The sequence below is a fragment of the Protopterus annectens genome, chromosome 14.part0, assembly GCF_019279795.1.
Source record: "Protopterus annectens isolate FY-2018-M chromosome 14.part0, PAN1.0, whole genome shotgun sequence".
In the NCBI taxonomy this organism is placed as follows: domain Eukaryota; kingdom Metazoa; phylum Chordata; order Ceratodontiformes; family Protopteridae; genus Protopterus; species Protopterus annectens.
Genome location: NC_056748.1, coordinates 4117382 through 4140026, shown reverse-complemented (window position 1 = coordinate 4140026; position 22645 = coordinate 4117382). Strand labels below are relative to the sequence as shown.

The 22645-nt window shown below is 44.7% G+C and overlaps 1 protein-coding gene across 1 annotated transcript in view; it reads right to left on the bottom strand.

Moving 5' to 3' along the window:
• The window catches only part of SMC3 (structural maintenance of chromosomes 3), a 2445376-nt gene that overhangs the window by 1915871 nt on the left and 506860 nt on the right, over positions 1 to 22645 (bottom strand). The window contains exon 6 of the mRNA XM_044056330.1: positions 8372 to 8489. Within this exon, the coding sequence (XP_043912265.1) occupies positions 8372 to 8489 (118 nt within the window). The remainder of the gene's footprint in view (positions 1 to 8371; positions 8490 to 22645) is intronic.

The following is a 22645-nucleotide window of genomic DNA, read 5'->3' as shown; positions in this document are numbered from 1 at the left end:
GAAAGTAGAGGCATAGTAAGAGAAAGAACAGGGGGATGGAGGGAGGGTAACCAGGACTGCAACAGTGAATACACTTGAACATCTACATTTATGGTAAGTGTACACAACTGTACTATGTTCCTTGTGTTTCACTGTTGCAGTCATTATATTTGGGTAAATTCCCAAAGCTAAGGTTGGGAGGATGGATTTATACAGCATCAGGACCGGCTATAAAGCCCTGCAAAACAGCAGTGGCAAACCCAGCTCTGAATTTAGAGAAAATTGGTAGATGATGATGCTTGGTGAAAGTATGAACTGAACTCCAGGTAGCAGCTTCTAGAATATCCCTGGTAGGAACACCTCTGAGAAAGGCTGTCGAAGTAGATGCAGCCCTGGTGGAATAGGATCTCATCCCCTGGGGGATAGGTTTTCCATAGTGCTTATAGCAGAAATGAATACAATGGCTTATCCATTTGGAAATGGTTTGCTTTGAAAGAGTCTTTCCCTCTGCCCCTATGGCAAATGCTACCAGATTTTCTTTGAGATTTAGTCCTGTCCAAGTAAAATCTAAGTTGTCTGTGTACATCAAATGAATGCAGAATCCGCTCCCCCTTGTTCTGTGGATTGGGAAAGAAAGTTGGCAGATGAATGGACTGATTAAGAGCCACACTGGATATCACCTTGGGCATGAAGGATGGGTTGGTCCCGAGTGACACCCTGTCCGTATGAAAGATGATGAAAGGCTCCACTGCCATAAGGGCCTGTAATTCAGAAATCTTTCTGGCTGAAGTGATTGCTAAAAGGAAGGCTGTTTTCCAGGAAATAAATGTTAAGTCTGCAGTTGCAACTGGCTCGAAAGGAGGTACAGTGAGTTTCTCCAATACAAAATTAAGGTCCCAGGCAGGGGTCGGAGCTCTCCTGGGTGGTCTCAAGTTTTTGGCCCCTCTGAGATACTGCTCTAGAAAAGGATGAGCGAAGAGGGGGGGTATGTGTTGTAATGAGCTGAAATGGCTGAGGCATGGATTTTTATGGAAGAAAAAGACAGGCCCTTGTGAAGCATCTCAATTAAGTATTGCAAAATCTGAGGTAAATTGGGCACTGCTGTGCTCAACCCTTGAGATTGACTCCAAGCACAGAATATTTTCCATTTGTCAGCATAAGATTTTCTAGTACTAGGTTTTCTCGCCTCCAAAATGACATCTGTCACAGGTTTGCTGAAGGATGCTAGGGGTGAATTTAAGTGATCAGCCAATCTGCAAGATTCAATGTTTGGAAGTGAGGGTGCAAAAATTGGTTCACCTGCTGAGATAGTAAAGAAGGTGTCTGAGGCAGGTGCCACGGAGAAACGTGTGACACACTGCGCAGGAATGCGTACCAGTGTTGGTGAGGCCAGTCTGGAGCAATCAAAATCATTTTTGGTTTGTCCTGTTTGACTTTTAGTAGAACTTTGGAAAGAAAAGGCAGAGGGGGAAAGGCATAGACTGAAAGGTTTGTCTGGGCTCCCTCTCCATCTGCACGTCAACATGTTGAAAACCCATGTTTCCAGTTTCCATTCGTGAGGGTCCATGAGATGTCTGCTTAGTTCGTCTGCCAGAACATTCTGCTTTCCTGCCAGGAATTGAGCTTGTAGTTGTACTTGGTAGCTCAAGACCGCATTCCACAATGCCATGGCTAGTCTGGAGAGGGGATAGGAATGTGTACCCCCCTGCTTGTTTATGTACCACATAACTGTGGTGTTGTCCATCTTTATCAGTAACTGTCCTGGATGAAGATGCTCCTTCAAGGCTGTCAGTGCATTCTGTACAGCTAGCATTTCTTTTTGATTGATATGAAGTTGCATTTGATTTGGGCTCCATTTGCCCTGTGCACTTCTCTGCAAGTTGAGCCCCCCCATGCATAGTCTGATGCATCTGTAGTTATGGTTTGGGATGCAGAGGGTGGTGTGAATGGCAGTCCCTTGTTTTGGTGGCAGGCATCTGCCCACCACAGGAATTCTAGGCGTAGGCAAGGTATGATAGGAATCATTGTTTCCATGCTGTGACAAAGTTGACTCCATAAACTTTTTAAGTACCACTGAAGTTTCCTCATATGCAGTCTTGCATATGGAATTAGAAGAATGTATGAGGCCATGAACCCCATGGCTTGCAGTATTTGCCCTGCAGATAGCAGGGTTTTTGTGGCCACCTGTTTGAAGTAAAGTCACCAAATGAATTTGCTTTTCTGGCATAAGGAAAGCCATCTGGGCAGTTGTATTCAAGCTTGCACCCAGGAATTAATTTTTTGAGAGGGTACCAGTTGAGATTTCTTTGTGTTTATGGTGCACCCTAGACAGGTTAGAAGTCTTTTTACAAACGCCAGATGTTTTAGAAGAATGGCCTGGTTTTCTGCCTGAATTAGACAATCGTCCAGGTATGGATATATTTGAATATTTCTTTGCCTGCAAAATGCAATTACTGGGGCCAGGCACTTTGAGAATACCCTGGTTGCAGTAGACAAGCCAAAGGGCAGTGCAGAGAACTGATAATGCATGCAGCCTGCTTTGAAGCATAGGAATCTTCTACAAGATTCCCTGATTGGGATATGCAGGTAAGCCTCTTTTAGGTCGAGAGTTGCCAACCAGGCATCCTTGCCTAGCATAGGAATTAACTGGTGAAGAGTCAGCATCTTGAATTTTGGAATGTCCAGAAAGGTGTTTAGAGTAGACAGGTTCAGAATTGGATGCCATGATTTGTCTTTTCTGGGTACCAGGAAAAGTCTGGAATAGAAACATTGTCCCTTTTCCTCTTCTGGTACTAGTTGAATTGCCCCCATGTTTAGGAGGGAAAGTACTTGTTTCTGAGCCTCTGCCCACTGATTTGGGGGAAGGTCTGGCCACCTGGTTGGAGTTGGCAGCATGTGGAAATGAAAACTGTATCCCTGGGACACTAAATTTAAAACCCATTTGTCCTGGGTTATAAGTTGCCAGTTTTTTGCATGAAGAGACAGTTTTCCCCCAAAGGGGCAGCTAAGAGGCAAGTACTTGGTAATTTCAAAGGGAAGTCATTGAGACTGTTTACCATAGGGTGGTGCCTTGTTGTTTCCAGATTTGGAAGTGGAAGCACCCCATTGCTTAGATTTGAAAGTCCCTTGGGACTGAAACCTGGTGGTTTTGGAATGTCTGGGTTTGGCTTGAGTGGCTCAGGAAGGAACTGGAAAGGACCAGTTCTTAGTAGGCCAGTGCCTACTAAATCTTCAAGGTTGTACTTGTAAGAAATCTTTCACAGTTTGCATAGATTTAGCTTTATCTTCCATCTTTTTTAGAACTTCTTCAGCCTTATTGCCAGACGGTCCTGCTGCAAAGCAGCATCCAACAACTTTGCTTTAACATGATCAGGCAGAGATTGCTCCTTAAGCCAAAGATGCCTTCTAAGCACAGACCCAGTAACAGCACCCTGCAAGAAGCCTCCAAAGCATCAAAACCACATTGCAAAGTATGTTTGCCAACTTGTTCAGCTGAATGCAATAAGTCCTGCAAATCTTTATTCTCCACAGTCAGAAATCAACATAATTTTCTGTTTAAGCAATCCCATGATATGCTGTTGATATTTTAGCATATGGAATTGACAGTTTAATGCCCCGATTGCTAAGGCTGCAGCAGTATAAACCTTTTTACCCCATCTATCCAGCGCCCTGGAGTCTCTATCAGAAGGGGTAGGATTTTTAGCAGTAGAAGCCTTAATGCCCTTGGGTCCCTGAGAAATGTTTTCTGGGTCCCAATAAGGTTTTTGAAAAGGAATTTGTGGGACTCAGGAACCCTGTAGTACCTCTCTGGTTTGCTAGGGGCCATACTGGATTCCGAAAACACATCAACAATATCTAGTACAGGAGGTATAGCCAAAAGCCTATGCTGCGGAAGGAGGAAATCCCTAAGCCTCTTTTTGGATTCAGAGATATCCTGACTTTCCCAGTGGAAATGCTCCCTTAAGGTATGTAAAGATTCCCCAAAATAGAAATCCTCAGATGGAGAAGCAGAGGGAATGGATTCCTCTGCATCAGACTCAAGTAGGTATGCACAAATCCAGATCATTAGAAGAGTCAGAAGAAAAGTCCTGATCAGAAGATTCATAGTCAAATTGAATCCTAGGCCTCTTGGACGGAGGGGGTTGAATACCCCTGATTAGAGTAATTAAATCTTCAGCCATTTTGATCATTTGTTTTTTAGGCATAGGGGCCTGAACATGTGGCCTGGGCGGCGGTTTTTTAGACATAGATTGAGATTTAGGCCTTAACACTGAAGTTGGTGTTGGTTTAATATGCAAGTCTGTAGGCCTGAATACACCCTCAGAAGCCGGTGTCTGCTCAGCAGCTCCAGACCCATCCAAGGTAGAGAGATTTGCGGGTTCCAAATGTGAAGCATGTCGCGGCATACCAGACTATGAATGGATCTCAGTAGAGGCCTGCGAATCAGTAGTAGTGGGTATCAGGGGCTGCGAAAGCACCTCACTGAGTACCGGCGAACTGGCGACTGGCTTAGGAGAAGCGTCATCAGCAGTTTTGGACCTCAACGGCCTGTCTCTATCTTTTTCTTTGCGTTTTTTTCAGTATTCCGGTAGTCGGATGGCTGACCGACGGCATTTCTGGATAATTAAACCGAAAACCGAAATATTTTGATGCAAAAATGTACCAATGATAGATAGTGCGCTGATTAAATAAAGCACAAAACCGACAACAAGGAACTTTGTGGTCTGGGCCTAAGCAAGGAATACAGTACAAAGGAAAATCCTTATGAGGTATTTGCTTCCCACAAGTAATACAATTATTAACTTTTACTGACATCGGTATGGAGCAAGAAAAAGTTTCCCCAATGGGGTACTTAGCTTTAGGTTGAAGACTTCGGTTCTGAAACTCGAAAATGAAAATTTCAGGAGTCTGCCGACTGGCACTTGCTAACTGCTGCTGCTTCGGGCACCACGCGGCAAGAAAGAATGGATAAAATGGCGTCGGCTGCATATTTTATACCCCTGACGACCTGACATCATGGAAGAAGTACAGCAACCGATGCAGGACGCAAAACTTTGTTAATCAGGCCAACTGAGGGCAGGCAACCTGCCAGCAGATTACCCAAATGCAATGACTGCAACAGTGAAACACGAAGAACATCAGAGTCCTGTTCAGAAGATTCATAGACAAGTTCAGGCCTTAGGCCTCTTAGAAGGGGGGGGGGGGGACTGACTATCCTTGATTAGAGTAATTAAATCTTCAGCCATTTTGATCATTTGTTTTTAGGTATAGGGGCGTCGTTTTTTTAGACATACAGCGAAGTTTTGGCCTTAATATTGAAGTTGGTGTTGGTTTAATATACAAATCTGTAGGCCTGAATACAGAAGCCGGTGCCTGCACAGCGACTCCAGACCCATCCAAGGTAGAGTCATCCACGGGTTCCATAGGTGAAGCATCTCGCGGCATACCGGCCTCCGAATGGGTCTCAGTAGAGGCCTGCGAATCAGAAATAGCAGGTATCAGGGGCTGCGAAAGCGCCTCACTGAGTACCGGCGAACTGGCGACTGGCATAGGAGAAGCGCCGTCGGCAGTTTTGGACCTTTGTCTTTTTCTTTCCATTTTTTCAGTATTTCGGTAGTCGGATTGATAACCGATGTCATTTCTGGATAATTAAACAGAGAACCGAAATATTTAGAAGCAAAACTGTACCGTCGACAGATAGTGCACTGATTAAATAAAGCACAAAACCGACGACAAGGTACGTTGTGGTTAGGGCCTAGGCAAAGAATACAGTACAAATGGAAATCCTTATGAGGTATTTGCTTCCCACAAGTAATACAATTATTAACTTTTACGGACATCGGTAAGGAGCAAGAAAAAGTTTCCACAAACGGTACTTAGCTTTTTAGTTGAAGACTTCGGTTCTGAAACTCTAAAAAGAAAATTTCAGGAGTCGGCCGACCGGCACTTGCGAACTGCTTCTGCTTCAGGCACCACGCGGCAAGAAAGACTGATGTAATGGCGTTGGCTGCATGTTTTATACCCCTGATGACCTGACGTCATGGAAGAAGGGACAGCAACTGATGCAGGACCCAAGACTTTGTTAATCAGGCCGACTGAGGGCAACCTGCCAGCAGATTACCAAAATGTAATGACTTCAACAGTGAAACATGAAGAACATCTGTCAGAATCAGCAGAATCACTACTTAACTGAAGGTTCCAGACAAGCTCTGTGATAAGTGAATGGAGGACTGCAACTGTCATCCCTATGCACAAGGGCCGGCCGTCTACAGACCAGGGTAACTAGAGACCCACAAGACTGAACAGTTGCATATGCAAAGCAAAGGAAAGAATTATCATGGAAGTGATAGACAATGACATAGGAAACCTACAGACAACTGATCCAATCCAGTTTGGTTTTGTCTAGGGCAGGTCATGCCTACTTGGCCTTGTAGACTTGAAGGTCACCAAAACAACTGACAACGGCAAAATGGCAAATGCTGCCTAGCTTGACCTGGCCAAAGCATTTATCACAACAGCCCACTCGGGCATCATAGACAAGATCATGAAATTAGGTATACACTCCTGTGCCACTCACTGAATAGTCAGCTGGCTCACACACAGGACACAGGACAGGAGAGTCCACATCCACAAACAAGCCAGTCACTAGCACAATCCCTCAATGCTTGATGCTGGAGCTCACTCCTTTTTGGCATTGACTTCTACAGTTAAGGTCAACATCAAGGGCCTCTGGCTGACCAAGTTTGGAGACAATTGCAAACTATGCACAGTCAAAGAATCCTCCAAAGACACAAATACCCTCCAAGAAACCCTGACACAGAATAACTGATGCCAAAGCCATGTTCTAAATTTCAATGTCAAAAAATGCAAAATACTTTCCTTTGAAACTACCACATTGATAATACTCTCCTAAGAGTAGTCCCAGTGGTCAGAGATTTGGGAATGCATTCAGTCAGTAGCATGGCCTTTGACCACCAAGTGTTTACAGTGGTAAGGAAATCATTCTATACTGCAAAACTTATAGGCAAGGGAAAGGCATCTAGGTCCAAGGATGTCATTGTTCCACTTTACTTGTTCCTCATCAGACCAATCATAGAGTAAAAGGCCCCTTTCAGGGTGTACCATGCATATGCAAACAAATGGTGCTTCCACAGAGGCACTTCATAAAAAGAATAAAGGGCTTAAGCAACATGTCCTACTTGGACTGCCTCAAAGCTCTCTCCTTCTACTCTGTATCCTACACACTGCTGAGAAGTGATTGATGCCTGGGGTACAAAGCTTCTGCTGATCCCGGTCCAATGTACATGATACACATTCACTAAACAAACATAAGAATTTCTCGACTTTCGGACCTAATCTCCTTTGCAATACAAATACAACATGCTGGAAGGGACAGTTGTGTGTCTCAGAGAACACAATCAAACAGTGAGTCATGGCGAAGGGGCTCTGTTTGGGTCCAAGGCCAAGTCTGGAGTCAATGTGTTGACTAAAGGGCCCCAGTACCACAAACTGACCCAAACAGACTGGCACCACAGGCAGCTGTCTCGACTACCTGGTTCCAACAAAGTCAGCTCCAAAGGCTTGGAAGTCAAATGTGTTAGATGAGTGGCCAGTGTTGATTTGGGGGGGGGGGGGTACCACTGACCAACTGGAGGAAGTTCAGAAATGCCTTCGGCTCTGGAACTGCTACTACTGAGGTGGGTACTAGGGAAAGAGCAAGAGAGCAAGAGATACATGAGTTGGTGGGACTGCCCTACCCAACCTAGGTGTAGGGGGGATGGGATAACACCTATGACTATTTCAGCTTTCACAAATACCCTCATCATTCAATTCCACAGTAAGTCGACTATACTTTTGGTAGACCTAGTACACCTAAAAGGGGAAGGATGAAACTGGTCTGAAGCCCAGAAATCTGGACAGCTCCTTCTTTGAGGACCAACTGCTCCTGGGGGAGGTGGGGCATTCCCATGTCTCTTTGAACCCCCCTTGCCATTTCCTTTTATACTGCTGTTAACCCAGTTTCTTCTGACTTTTATTGACTTGCTACATGAAGAAAGGTCCAGGGACTGGTAACAGAAAAGGCTGCTTTACTTCTTGCATTAACTTGCCCCTTTCCTCTAAACGGTTCAGGACCTCATTGAGGACATATCAAAAAGGACATCTTTTTCTAAGGCAGCAATGAGAATTTAGGATTTCACATACTCAAGGAGACTATAACTTAAGCCAGGAATGCCTACAAATAACAGCACTGGGCTCAAGAGTCTGCAGCAACTGCATCACAGAAAGACTTGCTGAAAAGCTTTGTTATAAGTGTCTACAAGACTCAAGCACACTGTTCAACAATGTAAAGAAACTAAAATACAATCACTTCAAGTAAATAAGAATTACTTACCAGTTTCTTTCATAAGGGAAATACTTTCCTCTTTGCGTTCATCATATACTCTGGTACCAGCTACCTCTCTTAGTAGTTTCAACCTCTGTGAGTCAGGAGCAGTAGCCATTTGATTGATCTGCAAGGAAGGCAGTCAAACTGATGACTACAAAAATAGCAGAAATGCCTGGTATGAATTCATTAATACTTTAAAAAAAAAAAGTTAACAGAGTACAATTATATAAAGCAAAGCAGACTTGTTTTGCTTCACATTCAACTTACAGTAAAGAACTAAAAAAATTTAGTGATGCCTACCCATCTAAACTAGCAAAACAAATAACTTCAAAACTTGCAACTAAAATCTTGGTCTTGATAGAGCCAATTTCTATACATCACAGGGATCACACCTTCAAAACATCTAAAACCCATAACATCTAATTTCATAACACTGAGACCAGAAAGTACAGTTGTGTACACTTAACATAAATATAGATGTTCAAGTGTATTCACTGTTGCAGTCATTACATTTGGGTTATCTGCCTGCAGGTAGCCCTCAGCCAGCCTGAATACCAGAGTCTTGGATTCCTGCGTCGGATGCTGTCTCTTCTTCCATGACGTCAGGTCGTCAGGGGGATAAAACATGCAGCCAACGCCATTACATCAGTTTTTCTTGCCCCAGATGTCAGGTGCCCCCATAATGGGAAGCAATTATATGTTATGTTACACCTCCAACAAAAAGCAAATACACCAGAAAGTTCAAATACACCAAACAAGAAGGAAAGGTAGAGACAGGAGAAGTCAGGGGGCTGGAGGGAGGGTAACCAAGACTGCAACAGTGAATACAATCAAACATCTACATTTATGGTAAGTGTACACAACTGTACTATGTTCTTCGTGTTTCACTGTTGCAGTCATCACATTTGGGTTGATTCCCAAAGCTAATGAAGGGAGGAGGAAGAGAGCATTAGGACAAGCTATTAAACCCTGCAGTACTGCAGTGGCAAAACCAGCTCTGAATTTAGAAAAAATGGGCATGTGGTAATGCTTAGTGAAGGTATGTTGAGAGCTCCAGGTAACAGCTTCTAGGATGTCCTTGGTAAAGACTCCCCTGAGGAAGGCTGTAGAGGTAGATGCAGCCCTGGTGGAATGTGATCTTATTCCCTGTGGGGTAGGTTTTCCATGGTGCTTACAGCAAAAATTAATGCAATGGGCTATCCATTTAGAAATGGTTTGCTTTGAAATGGCCTTCCCCTCTGCCCCTGCTGCAAAGCCAACTAGCAGTTGTTCAGATTTTCTGAGAGGCTTAGTCCTGTCCAAATAAAATCTAAGTTGTCTGTGCATGTCCAGAGAGTGCAGTATTCGTTTAACCTTTGTTTTGTGGATTTGGGGGAAAAAAGTAGGCAAATGAATGGACTGATTTGGGGCCACACTATACACCACCTTGGGCATAAAGGAAGGATTGGTCCCGAGGGAAACCCTGTCTGCAAGGAAGATAATGAAGGGCCCCACTGCCATGAGGGCCTGTAATTCAGACACTCTTCTTGCTGAAGTGATGGCTAGAAGGAAGGCCGTTTTCCAAGAAAGGAATTTCAACTCTGCAGTTGCAGCTGGTTCAAATGGAGAGTGAGTGAGCTTTTTCAATACGAAGTTAAGGTCCCAGGCTGGAGTAGGGGCTCGCCTGGGGGGGGGGTCTTACATTTTTGGCCCCTCTGAGGAACTGCTTTAGCAGGGGGTGAGAGAAGAGGGGTGGTTCAGTATTATAATGTGCTGAAATGGCAGAGGCATGAATTTTAATTGATGAGAAGGATAGGCCCTTGTGGAGCATTTCTGTTAAGTACTGAAGAATATGAGGTAAGCTGGGCACTGTTGTGCCCATACCCTGAGTCTGGCTCCAGGAACCATATCTTTTCCACTTTTCAGCATAAGAGTTTCTAGTACTAGGCCTCCTTGCTTCCAGACTGACATCTAGCACCTGCTTACTGAGGGATGCTATTGGAGACCTCAAGGAATTAGCCAGGCTACAAGGTTCAAGGTTTGAAGCTGAGGGTGCAGAATCTGGCCCGCCTGCTGGGATAGCAGGGAAGGTGTCTGAGGTAGGTGCCACAGGTCCAGCAGTATCATACTGCGCAAGAGGGTGTACCAATGCTGGCGTGGCCAGTCTGGTACAATCAGTACTGTCCTTGGCTTGTCCCGTTTGATCTTTAGCAGAACATTCGAGGTGAAAGGCATAAACCGAGAGGCTTTCCCAGGTAAAGGACAGGGCATCCACTTTCTAAGCTTGACTGTGGGAAGTCCTTGTGCAAAATTTGTCCAATTGGTAGTTTTAAGGGGAGGCAAACAAGTCTATCTCTGGAGTCCCCCATTTGTTCCTCAAGAGGTTGAATATTTTTGGTTCCAGTTTCCATTTGTGTGGGTCCATGAGCTTTCTTCTTAAGTCGCCTGCCAATGAATTTAGCTTGCCTGGGGGAGGAATTGAGCTTGTAGGTGCACTTGGTAGCTCAAGGCTGTATTCCACAGAGCCATGGCTAGTCTGCAGAGAGGGTGCAAGTGGGTCCCCCCCCCTCCTTGTTTATGTACCACATAACTGTGGTGTTGTCTTGTCTTTACCAATAATTGTCCTGGAAGAATGCGGTCTTTGAAGGCTGTTGGAGAATTCTGTACAGCTAACATTTCTTTTTGGTTGATATGCATGTGCATCTGACTTGGGTTCCATTTGCCCTGAACAAACTGCCATGCCAAGTGAGCCCCCCCCCCTGCATAGCATGATGCGTCTGTTAGGGTTTGGGAGGCAGGGGGTAGAGTGACTTTGCCCACCAAAGGAACTCTGTCTTTATACAAGGAATGATAGGAATTCATTGATTCCAGGTCCTGAGAATGTTGCCACCATAGGCTTTTTAGATACCATTGTAGTTTCTTCATATGCAGTCTTGCATATGGAATTAGTAGAATGCAAGAAGCCATGAACCCCAGGGCTTGCAGAATTTTCCTTGCAGATAGCTGGGTCTTAGTGGCCAGTAGTTTGAAGTAGGCTGTCAAATAAACCTGTTTCTCTGGAGTGAGGAAAGCCATCTGGGAAATTGTGTCCAAGCTTGCTCCCAGGAATACAATCTGTTGGCAGGGTACTAGGTGATATTTATTTTCGTTTATGGTGTACCCCAGATAGGTTAGAAGTTTCTTTAAGAATGCCAGATGTTTTAATAGCAATTCCTGGCTTTCTGCCTGAATCAGAAAATCGTCCAGGTTTGGGTATATTTCAACATTTCTCTGCCTGCAAAATGCATGGCTGGAGCTAGACACTTTGTGAATACCCTGGGTGCAGCAGATAAGATAAAGGGAAGTGCAGAAAACTGAAGCGTAGGTATTTCCTGCAAGATTTCCTTACTGGAATGTGCAGGTAAGCTTCTTTTAAGTCTAAGGTTACCAACCAGGCATCTTTGCCTAGCATAGGAAGCAGCTGTTGAAGTGTTAGCATTTTGAATTTTGGGATTACCAAAAAGGTGTTTAGAATAGAGAGGTCCAGGATAGGACGCCAGGAGCTGTCTTTTCTGGGTACCAGGAAAAGTCTTGAATAAAAACCTTGTCCCCTTTCTTCTGCTGGGACAGGTTGAATAGTCCTGATACTTAGAAGAGAGAGAACCTGCTGTTGAGCCTCGGCCCACTGGTTTGGGGGTAGGTCTGGCCAACCGTTTGGGGGTGGTAGGGTGTGGAAATGAAATCTGTATCCTTGGAAAACAAGAAGTTATGTACTCACCATAACGTTCGATGCATATAGTCCATCTCACCTCACTTTCTTACCCGTGGGTTCGGAGCCAAATATCGGCTCCGACTCTGCCAACTTTTCTAGCTCGAAGTCTTTCTATTGGCTGGGCTAAGATGGTATCCCATGCTGCATTGCTCTATATCCCAGATCTAGCGAACACCAACATTCACATCACATGCATAGCAACACCAAAGGAAGAAAGAATAACCCAAGAGTGAAGGGAGCTCTGAAAAACCAGTTATCCTCCATATCCTCCTGGAAGGGGGAAGGTGGGGGGGTAAGTAAGAATGTGAGGCGATATGGACTACATACATCAAAAGTTATGGTGATTACATAACTTCTTGATGTTATGTAGTCCAATCTCGCCTACATTCTTACCCGGGGAGAGCGTCCCCAGCACCTAAATCCTGGGAGGCTCAGTGGAAAATACTTCTGAGCTCTGTGGAACCAAAGGAAGACCTGCCCCTAGATACCATGTCCAACTTGTAATGAGCAACAAAGGTGTGAGGAGATGCCCAAGTAACCGCAGCACAAATATCATCCATAGACAGTCTGGCCTGATAGGCTGTAGATGTAGATACAGACAGAGCAAAATGAGCCTTGACCGGGAACGGTAGATTTTTACCTCTTGAAGAATAAATGAAAGAGATGCAACTGGACCTGGACAGAGTGATTTTGGAAACAGGAGACCCAAGTCTGTTTTCCGAAAAGGAAACAAACTGATCAGATTTTCTGAGATCTTTGGTTCTGTGCAGATAAAAGCACAATTGTCTGTCTACATCCAACTGATGAAATTTAAATTCTGCCTTGTTTGAGAACTGGGGAAAGAACACTGGCAACTCAATAGATTCATTAAGATTAGTGACAGATGCCACTTTGGGAAGAAAGGAAGGGTTCGATCCGAGAGAAACCCTGTCCTTATGAAAAATCAAATATGGGGGTTTTATAGGAAGAGCTTGAATCTCTGAAACGTGTCTGGCTGATGTGATAGCTACTAAAAAGACAGCTTTCTAGGTCAAGAATTTTAAATCACAAGTAGCTGCAGATTCAAAGGGTCGTGAAGTAAGAGCCTGTAGAACAAGGTTTAAATCCCAAGGCATGATAGGTTCCAAAACAGATATTCGACCCCCAACTGGCTCCGGAAACGCATAGTCGGGCCTCAAGGAATCACGGTCTCCCGAGTTGCAGGGGACCTCCTCTGCCTCTAGGTCGGCATCTTCCTGAATAATCTCCCGCTCCTATGCCTCTAGAGGGGGGGCTCACCTTGTGCTCCGAGAAAAAAACTCGGATTTTTTGAACCACATCTTTCCACCCCTCTGGGCCTTGGGATAAGGCCTAGAAGGAAGGGAAAAAATGGACCCCCTACAGCAGACAGAGTTGTTCCCTCCTGCTCGCACCTGGTGAGGGTGTCTTTCACCTTGAATAAGAGAGACAAAATGACCAGCACTTCACCAGAGTATCTTCTTTATTTGGTTAACGATCTGGTACCTTGGCCTTTCGCCTTCATGGATCTCAGAACATTCACTTTTTAACTGGTTTATATACTTATTCATCCTAATTAACACAAACAGCTTGCATTCAATCATTAATTCATATTACACATTTAAAGTGACAGTACATATCACATACATTAAATTCACTATTTCATCAATAATTTCACTACAAAAAATGTATATATATATATATATATATATATATATATATATATATATATATATATATATATATATATATATATAAAACTAAAAATAAATAAATCATAAATTTATTAATTATATACTATTAAATGTTGGATATTGCAATTATTAGATACCCAGTTCCTGATTTAAACCAAAGGGCTTTAAAGTTTTGAACTTTAATATCATTCTAGTTTCTAATTCAAGTAGTTTATTGTTGTAATCCCCCCCCCTCTAGTTAGATATGGCTTACCAAGTATACATATTTTAAACTATTAGGGGAACCATCATGTTTAACAAGGAATTTAACGTGAATTTAATGTATGTGATATGTACTGTGTCACTTTAAATGTGTAATATGAATTAATGATTGAATGCAAGCTGTTTGTGTTAATTAGGATGAATAAGTATATAAACCAGCTAAAAAGTGAATGTTCCGAGATCCATGAAGGCGAAAGGCAGAGGTACCAGATAGTTAACCAAATAAAGAAGATACTCTGGTGAAGTGCTGGTGATTTTGTGTTTCTTACTTAATCGTTTGCCTGCTGGTGTTTTCTGAGTTGAACTGAAATCTTTTCACTAGCCTTGTATTAGTGTTAATATGTTGCAGACAGCTGGGACTCCTGGGCAGCTTAATTTGTCAGGAGGCATTCATTTTGCGGATATTGTGAGTGAACGAGAGAAAAAGTTCACTTTGTTGGATCCTTGGAATGTTAGCGGCAATCATGATTTGGATGGGCGATTTCAGCAGCTGGAGAGACTAATGGCCAAAGAAGTTGCCCTTTTTCTGGACACTCAACTTCTGGAGAAGTATATCAGTTTAAACCTAACTCCAAGGGGGCTACGTATCGCTAGGCTCCCTGCTACAGAATTTTCGGAAGAGGAGAGTGACCTCTTCAAGGAATGGAAAAAGGCATCTCTGGAGTGTACCCTTAACTGGCTGCGTATTTTGGTGAAGCAAAACATACAGTTTTGTACCTACCATAAATGTAGATGTCCGATAGGTATGCATCTGCAGTCCTAACATATGGGTTGTCCTGCCTCAGGCAGCCCTTCGGTCGGCCGGATTCCAAAGTCTGGGTCTGGCCTCGGCTGATGTCGCACTTCACCCGACGTCACAGCTGCTGGGGTATAAAGGCATCATCCGACGCCATTTTCCTCAGTGTTTCTTGCCCCAGATGCCAGGTGCCACACCATAATAGATTCCCCCAGCTAGCTAAAAGAGGGGTAAATACCCTAGGAATACCACAGAGGGGAAGGAGGGTGGGTAATCCTGACTGCAGATGCATACCTATCGGACATCTACATTTATGGTAGGTACAAAACTGTACTATGTCCTTCAAGGATGCATCTGCAGTCCTAACATATGGGTAGAATACCATAGCCAAACTGGGGGAGGAGGCACTAAGATAAAGATGGTGTAGTTAAGATCCCTTGCAAAACAGCAGTTGCAAAACCTGCTCGGGATCTAGAGTATAAGGGAAGATTATAATGCTTGGCAAATGTATGCACGGAGCTCCAAGTAGCAGCTTCTAAAATGTCTTTGGTAGCCACTCCTCGTAGGAAAGCTGTAGTGGTGGCTGTGGCTCTTGTGGAATGAGGTCTGATATTTTCAGGAGTTGTCTTTCCATGAAAAGAGTAATAAAATCGAATACAATTTCCTATTCATTTTGAGATTGTCTGTTTTGAAATTGCTTTTCCTTGCATTCCTGTTGCATATGCTACCAGAAGCTGGTCAGTTTTTCTGCTGGTCTTAGTTCTGTCCAGACAGTAGCGTAACTGTCTGTGCACATCCAAGGTATGTAGCAGTCTTTCCCCCCTGTTCTGTGGGTTGGGGAAGAATGTAGGTAAATGAATCGCTTGGTTCAATGATACTCTGGAGACCACTTTTGGCATAAAGGTAGGGTTAGTTCTCAGAGAGACTCTATCCTGATGGAAGATAAGGAAGGGTTGTACTGACATTAATGCCTGTAACTCAGATACCCTTCTTGCTGAAGTGATTGCTAGCAGGAAAGCAGTTTTCCAAGACAATAACTGTAATTCTGCTGTTGCTGCTGGTTCAAAAGGGGGAAGTGTTAACTTTTCCAGCACAAAGTTGAGATCCCATGTAGGTAAAGGTGGTTTCCTTGGAGGTTTTACATTTTTGATTCCTCTCAAAAACTGCCTGAGTAGAAGATGAGAGAAGACAGGAGGATCCATGTTGTATTCTGCTGAAATTGCTGATGCATGAATCTTAATGGAGGAGTAAGACAGGCCATTGTGGAACAGTTCTGCTAAGTATTCCAGGATGTGTGCTATGTTTGCCAATGAGACACTTTCTCCCTTTGCTGCACTCCAAATGAGGTATCTTTTCCACTTGGCTGAATAAGTTTTCCTTGTGGAGGGTCTGCGTGTCTCCAGGATAATGTCCTTAACCCTCTGAGATAAATCTGGGTTATTCCAAGCAGCTGGCTGCAGCGTTTTCAAGTTTGGATGTAGGATCTTGTAGTTGTTCTGAGTTAGAAGTAAGGGACATAGAGGTAGAGGCAATGCGCGTGTCCGAGACATGCTTCTCAGTAGCGGGTACCAATGTTGCCTCGGCCAGTCTGGAGCTATCAGGATTACCCTTGGCTGATCCTCTCTGATCTTCAGTAGGACTTGGTACATCAAAGGAAGAGGTGGGAATGCGTATGCTGTCAGGTTTTTCCAGCTGAAGGAAAGGGAGTCCGCCCTCCAAGCAAGTGGGTGGTATGCTCTTGTGCAGAATTTCTTCAATTGGTGGTTGTGTGGGGAGGCGAACAGGTCTATCTCTGGTAGTCCCCATTTCTTTGTTATGGCTTTGAAGATATCTGGATGCAGCATCCATTCGTGAGCATCCGTGGTAGTTCTGCTTAAGGTGTCTGCTAGAGAATTTTCTTTTCCTGGTACAAATCTGGCCTGAAGTTGAATGTTGAGATTCAGGGCCACATTCCACAGGTCCATTGCCATCCGGCATAGAGGATATGAGTGTGTACCTCCCTGTTTGTTGATGTACCACATGACTGTGGTATTGTCCGTCCTTATCAGCAGATGACCCTGTTGAAGGAGTGGTCTGAATGCCTGGATCGCATGTTTCACTGCCAGCATCTCATTTAGATTTATGTGTAGATTCAGCTGGTCTTGGGTCCATAGGCCTTGTATACACTTGTCCACCATGTGTGCCCCCCAGCCTAGGTCTGAGGCGTCCATGGTGATTGTCTGGCATGGATGTGGTTTGTGGAAAGGCAATCCTCTGTTCAACTGACAGGCCTGAGCCCACCACAGGAATTCTTGCTTCAGGCATGGAATTATTGGAATCTGGGCTTCTGGACTGTGCTTGTGTTGAGACCATACATTCCTTAGGTACCATTGTAACTTCCTCATATGCAGCCTGGCATGCGGAATCAATATTATGCAGGATGCCATGTAACCCAGGGCTTGCAGGACTTTCCTTGCAGTAAGCTGAGTTTGTGTTGTTAATGTCATGAAGTAGACTGGTAGTTGCTTTTGTTTTTCTTCTGTGAGAAAAGCCATCTGAGTTGATGTATCCAGTTCTGCACACAAGAATATTATCCTTTGGGATGGTACTAGTCTTGACTTTTGCATGTTGACTGTGTATCCCAAGGCTTGCAACAGTTGTATGACATTTTCCAAATCTTTTGTTAATTTTGCCTTGTTGTCCGCTTGTATTAGGCAGTCGTCCAGGTATGGGTAAATTTGAATTCCCTGAAGCCTGCAATGAGCAATTACTGATGCCAGGCATTTCGTGAATACTCTGGGCGCAGTAGATAAGCCAAAGGGCAATGCTGAGAATTGATAATGCTCTGATCCTGCAAGAAATCTGAGGTGTCTTCTGCAATCTGGTCGTATAGGGATGTGCAGGTATACCTCCTTGAGATCTAGAGTCACCAGCCAAGACTCCTTGCCCAGCATGGGAAGAAGCTGCTGGAGGGTCAGCATTTTGAATTTTGGAACAATGAGGTATGTGTTCAGTGCGGACAAGTCGAGAATAGGTCTCCATTGATTTTCTTTTCTTGGTACAAGGAAAAGCCTGGAGTAAAATCCTTGGCCTTGTTCCATAGGTGGTACCTTTTCTATAGCTCTCATCCTTAGTAAGTTGTTGATTTGTCTTAGAGCATCTGTTTTTTGGCTTGGTGGTAGGTTTGGCAATCCTCTCTTTTTTGGTAGAGTGTGGAAGTGAAACCTGTAGCCCTTGTCTATTGTTTGTAAAGTCCATTTGTCTCCTGTAATGTAATGCCAGTTGTCGGAAAATAAGGCTAGCTTTCCACCCAAGGGTGCTTCCAGTTGTTCCCTGGTAGGCGGAACCAGAGCCAAGTCATTGTGTCTGCCCTGTGGAAGTGGTTGTAGTTGAATCTGTGGCAGTACTTCTCTGGTTGGTAGGTTGCCACTGGCGTCCCCTGTAGGCACCCCTAGATTGACCTCTGCCTCTTGGGCGTCTATTTCTGCCTCTCTGTGCTCTGGAGCTGTCTGGAAAGGACCAATTATTCAAAGGCCAATTTCTGCTAAACCTCGGAGGTTGGACCTGTAAGAAATCCTTGACTGTTTGGACAGATTTTGCTTTTTCTTCCACCTTCTTTAGAACCTCCTGTGCAGGGGAGCCAAACAAACTTTGTTTCTCCATGGGAGCATCTAGGAGTTTTGACTTAACATGGTCTGGTAAGGATTGTTCTTTTAACCAGGCATGCCTTCGAATCACTGTTCCAGTCATAGCTGATCTAAAGGAAGCCTCCCGTGCATCATAGCCACATTTTAAGAAATGGTTACTGACCTGCTGAGAGTTATGTACCAAATCCTGAAGGGACTTGCGGTCTATAGGTTCAGGAGAGGACAGTTTTTTTATTTAGCTGGTCTAACAAAAATTCCTGGTACTGAATCATGTGAAATTGACAGTTTAAGGCCCTGGCTGAAAGAGTAGCAGAAGTATAAACCTTTTTACCCCATCTCTCTAATGCTCTAGATTCCCTTTCAGAGGGAAGAGGGTTTTTGGCAGAAGCAGCTGCCACACCTTTAGGGCCCTGTGAAATGGTTTCAGGGTCTGCAACAGGAGCCTTATACAAATGGTAGTGTGTGTCCGGGACCCTGTAATATCTGTCAGGCTTGGCAGGGGCCGGAGGAAGAGAATCAGGGGCCGTACAGGCATCATTATATGCATCATCAACAACTGTTAGTACTGGAGGAATGGCTAAAGGCCTATGCTGTGGTAAGTGTAAAAAAGTCCTTAGCCTTTTCCTTGAATCTGAAAAATCCTGGCCCTGCCATTGTTCCCTCATAGCATGTAAGGTTTCCCCAAAAGAAAATTCTTCAGGAGGAGAAGCAGAAGGAATGGAGTCTTCTGCATCAGAATCCTCATAAGGAGAATATGGGCCTTCCTGAGGGTCTGAAATGTCTGAGTCATCTGAGGAATAGTCTGTAGAGACAGGTTCCGGGGGTTCAGTCCTAGGCCTCTTATCTTATCTGGAGGGGGCTGAGAGGCCCTGTCTGGGTGAGGTTGGGATCCCCTGATCAAAGAAATGAGATCCTCAGCCAGGCTGAGTATTTGGGAACTAGAGGTAGGCCTATGTGAGGGAGTTTTAGCAGGTAAGGCCTTAGAAGATTTAGCTGCTTTAGCCCTGGAAAAAGCCTTGATAGACATAGAAGCAGGGGGTCTAGCAGCCCCACGTGCAGGGGTAGATATGTCTAAAGGAATAGTGTCTGACAAATCCTGGGTGCCTGCTTCTGTAGCAGTAAATTCAGTAGCAGATTCAGCCATGCGCTGTGAGGCCTCGGCTATTGGAGGCATGCTTTCGGCCGAAGGAAGAACCGAGGACTCGGTTTCAGCCGAAACCGAGACACTCGCGGTTGGCCTAACCGTGGTTTCAGCCGAAACCGCGGGCCGCGAGTGTCGGTCCTTTTCCTTGCGCTTTTTGCTAATTGTGTAGTCGGAGTCTCCGACGGCATTTTGTATGCAAAAGCGGGACCAAAAAACTCCTCTGCAAACTCCGACTGACGTCTAAGTGTCCGTCGGTTGAAGGAAGCACAGGCTAGACAGGCTGATACGTCGTGGTCTGGGCCTAAGCAAGGAAGGCAGTAAGAGTGGAAATCCTTATGAGGTATTTGTTTCCCACAAGTTAAACTTTTAGTTATGTACTCACCATAACTTCAGATGTTTGGGATCCATCTCGCCTACATTCTGACTGATGGGTTCGAGCCGATCCTCGGCTCCGACTCGCACGCTTATGCCAAAGAGCGAAGTCTCTTATTGGCTGAGCTTACTATATCCCAGGATGCACCACTACCAGTCCCCCAGATCTAGTTTGTCCGCATACATGCACACATGCACGCACTGCTTATATAACATCGTCAGATGAAACAAGATAAAAACAGTAGAACTCAAAACCGTTCAATCTCTTCTGATCTCCAAGGCGAGGGGAAGGAGGGTGGGTATTAGGAATGTAGGCGAGATGGATCCCAAACATCTGAAGTTATGGTGAGTACATAACTAAAAGATGTTATGTGATCCTATCTCGCCTACATTCTGACTGATGGACAGCGTCCTAGCACCTGAATCCTGGGTGGCTCACTGGAAAACACTCCTGAGTACCGTGGAACCAAATGATGCTCGCCCTTTAGATGCCACATCCAATTTATAGTGGGAAATGAAAGTATGCGGGTTGGACCAAGTAGCCGCAGCACAAATCTCAGAAATAGCGAGCCTGGAATGAAATGCAATAGAGGTAGCCATAGCTCTAGTAGAGTGAGCTTTGACAGATGTTGTAAGTTGCTTATTTGAAGAGGAATAAGCCTGAGTTATGCAATCTCTAATCCATTTGGCAATAGTCGCTTTAGTAATGGTTTTACCCAGTTTATTATCTAAAAAGGACACAAACAATTGGTCTGTCTTTCGAATCTGTTGAGTCCTGTCTAGATAGAAGCGCAATTGCCTGTGAACATCCAACTTATGCAAGGTGTATTCCGCTTTGTTTGAAAATTTTGGAAAGAAAACTGGTAGTTCTAGAGATTGTTGGAGACAGAGATTAGAACAAACTTTTGGAACAAAGGATGGGTTAGGCCTAAGTGATACTCTATCCTTGTGAAAAATCAAGTACGGTGGTTTGATAGATAGGGCTTGAAGTTCTGAAACTCTTCTTGCAGAGGTAATTGCAATTAAGAAGGCAGTTTTCCAAGACAGATATTTCAACTCACATGTAGCACCCGGTTCAAAGGGAGGAGATGTTAAGGCACTAAGTACCAAATCAAGATCCCACGGAGGCAGGATGAAAAACTGGGGTCCTAAAAGCACAGCACCTTTCATGAAAGTTTTACATAATCTGCTACTCATCAAAGGTGGGTCTATGGATTCGTGAAATTTGGAGATAGCTGCTAGTTGGACCTTAATAGTAGAGACTGAAGATCCTTGATTAAACAAGGATGTTAAAAATTTCAAGACCTCTGGTATCGGGCAGTAATAGGGTCTAAGCCTCTGAGTTGAGCCCAGATAGCAAACCTCTTCCACTTACTGTGATACAATTTCTTAGTGGTGGGTTTGTGGGCTGAAGATAAAATGTGAATAACTTCAGGGTCCAAGGTGTGATTTCTGACTAAGGTCGGAAGTGGAGGAGCCAAGCTGCTAATTTCAAAGTGTGAAGGGACTGGTGCTGTTGTCCCGACTGATGAATCAGAAGGTCCGGAGTTAGATCCAAAAACCAGGGACCGTCCAGAGCATATTTCTGTAGGTAGGGGAACCATACCTGACGAGGCCAGTACGGAGCAATTAGAATCATTGTGGACCCCAATTGGGAAGCTTTCTGGATGACTTTGGGAAGGAGTGGAACCGAAGGAAAGCGTAAAGCAGTCCTGTTGGCCAAGGTTGGACTAGAGCATCCGTAGCTGCTTCCCCTGAGGCGGGTCAAGGAAAAGAACCTTTGCACTTGTGTTTTGTGGTGTTGCAAACAGGTCGCAGCACGGAATCCCCATCTTTTGAAAATCTGAGCTGCTACAGCTTGCTCAGGGACCACTCGTGAGGAGAAAGAATAGTCCTGCTCAGTCTGTCTGCCAATACATTGGATTTTCCTGGAATGTGGGTCGCTACCAGGAAGCGGTTGGTAGCCACTGCCCATTCCCACACCCTCATGGCCTCTCTGCAAAGGGGGTAAGATCTGGTCCCTCCTTGTTTGTTTAGATACCAAACCACCGACATGTTGTCTGTGTGGATAGCGATAATGCCTTGAGGGAGAAAGTTGTGGAGAGCTTGCAGGGACAGAAGTACAGCCCTCATTTCCAACACATTGATATGGAGAAAGGTTTCGCTTGGAAGCCAAGAACCCTGAACTGACCTGCGCAGACAATGCCCCCCCACCCCGTCTGGGAGGCATCCGTCGTCAAGGTGGCTACCGGAGGGGGCATAACAAAAGGTCTTCCCTGATTCAGATTGGATGGCCGAAGCCACCAGCGGAGGTCCCGTTTGCACGTTTCTGTAATCAGTATGTGATGATTGAGGGGGAGATCCTGAAAGGACCATTGTGTCGATAACAGCCACTGAAGAATTCTCATGTGCAATCTTGCCAGAGGAACTAGGAGAACCGTGGCAGACATTGAACCTAAAAGTTGCAGGACCAACCTGGCTGGGGCTTTGGATCTTAGAAGCAGAGCTCGGACTTGACCTTGTAATGTTTGTATCCTTTCGGTAGGAAGGAAGATTCGCATCAATTTTGAGTCTATCTCTGCTCCTATGTATCTTATGCGCTGAGAAGGCAGCAAGACAGACTTTGACCAGTTGAATGTAATTCCCAGGGAAGCACCCAGGGAAATGGTGGCTTGTAGGTTCTCTAGTAGTAGATGCCTGGTGGTGGCAGTCAGGAGCCA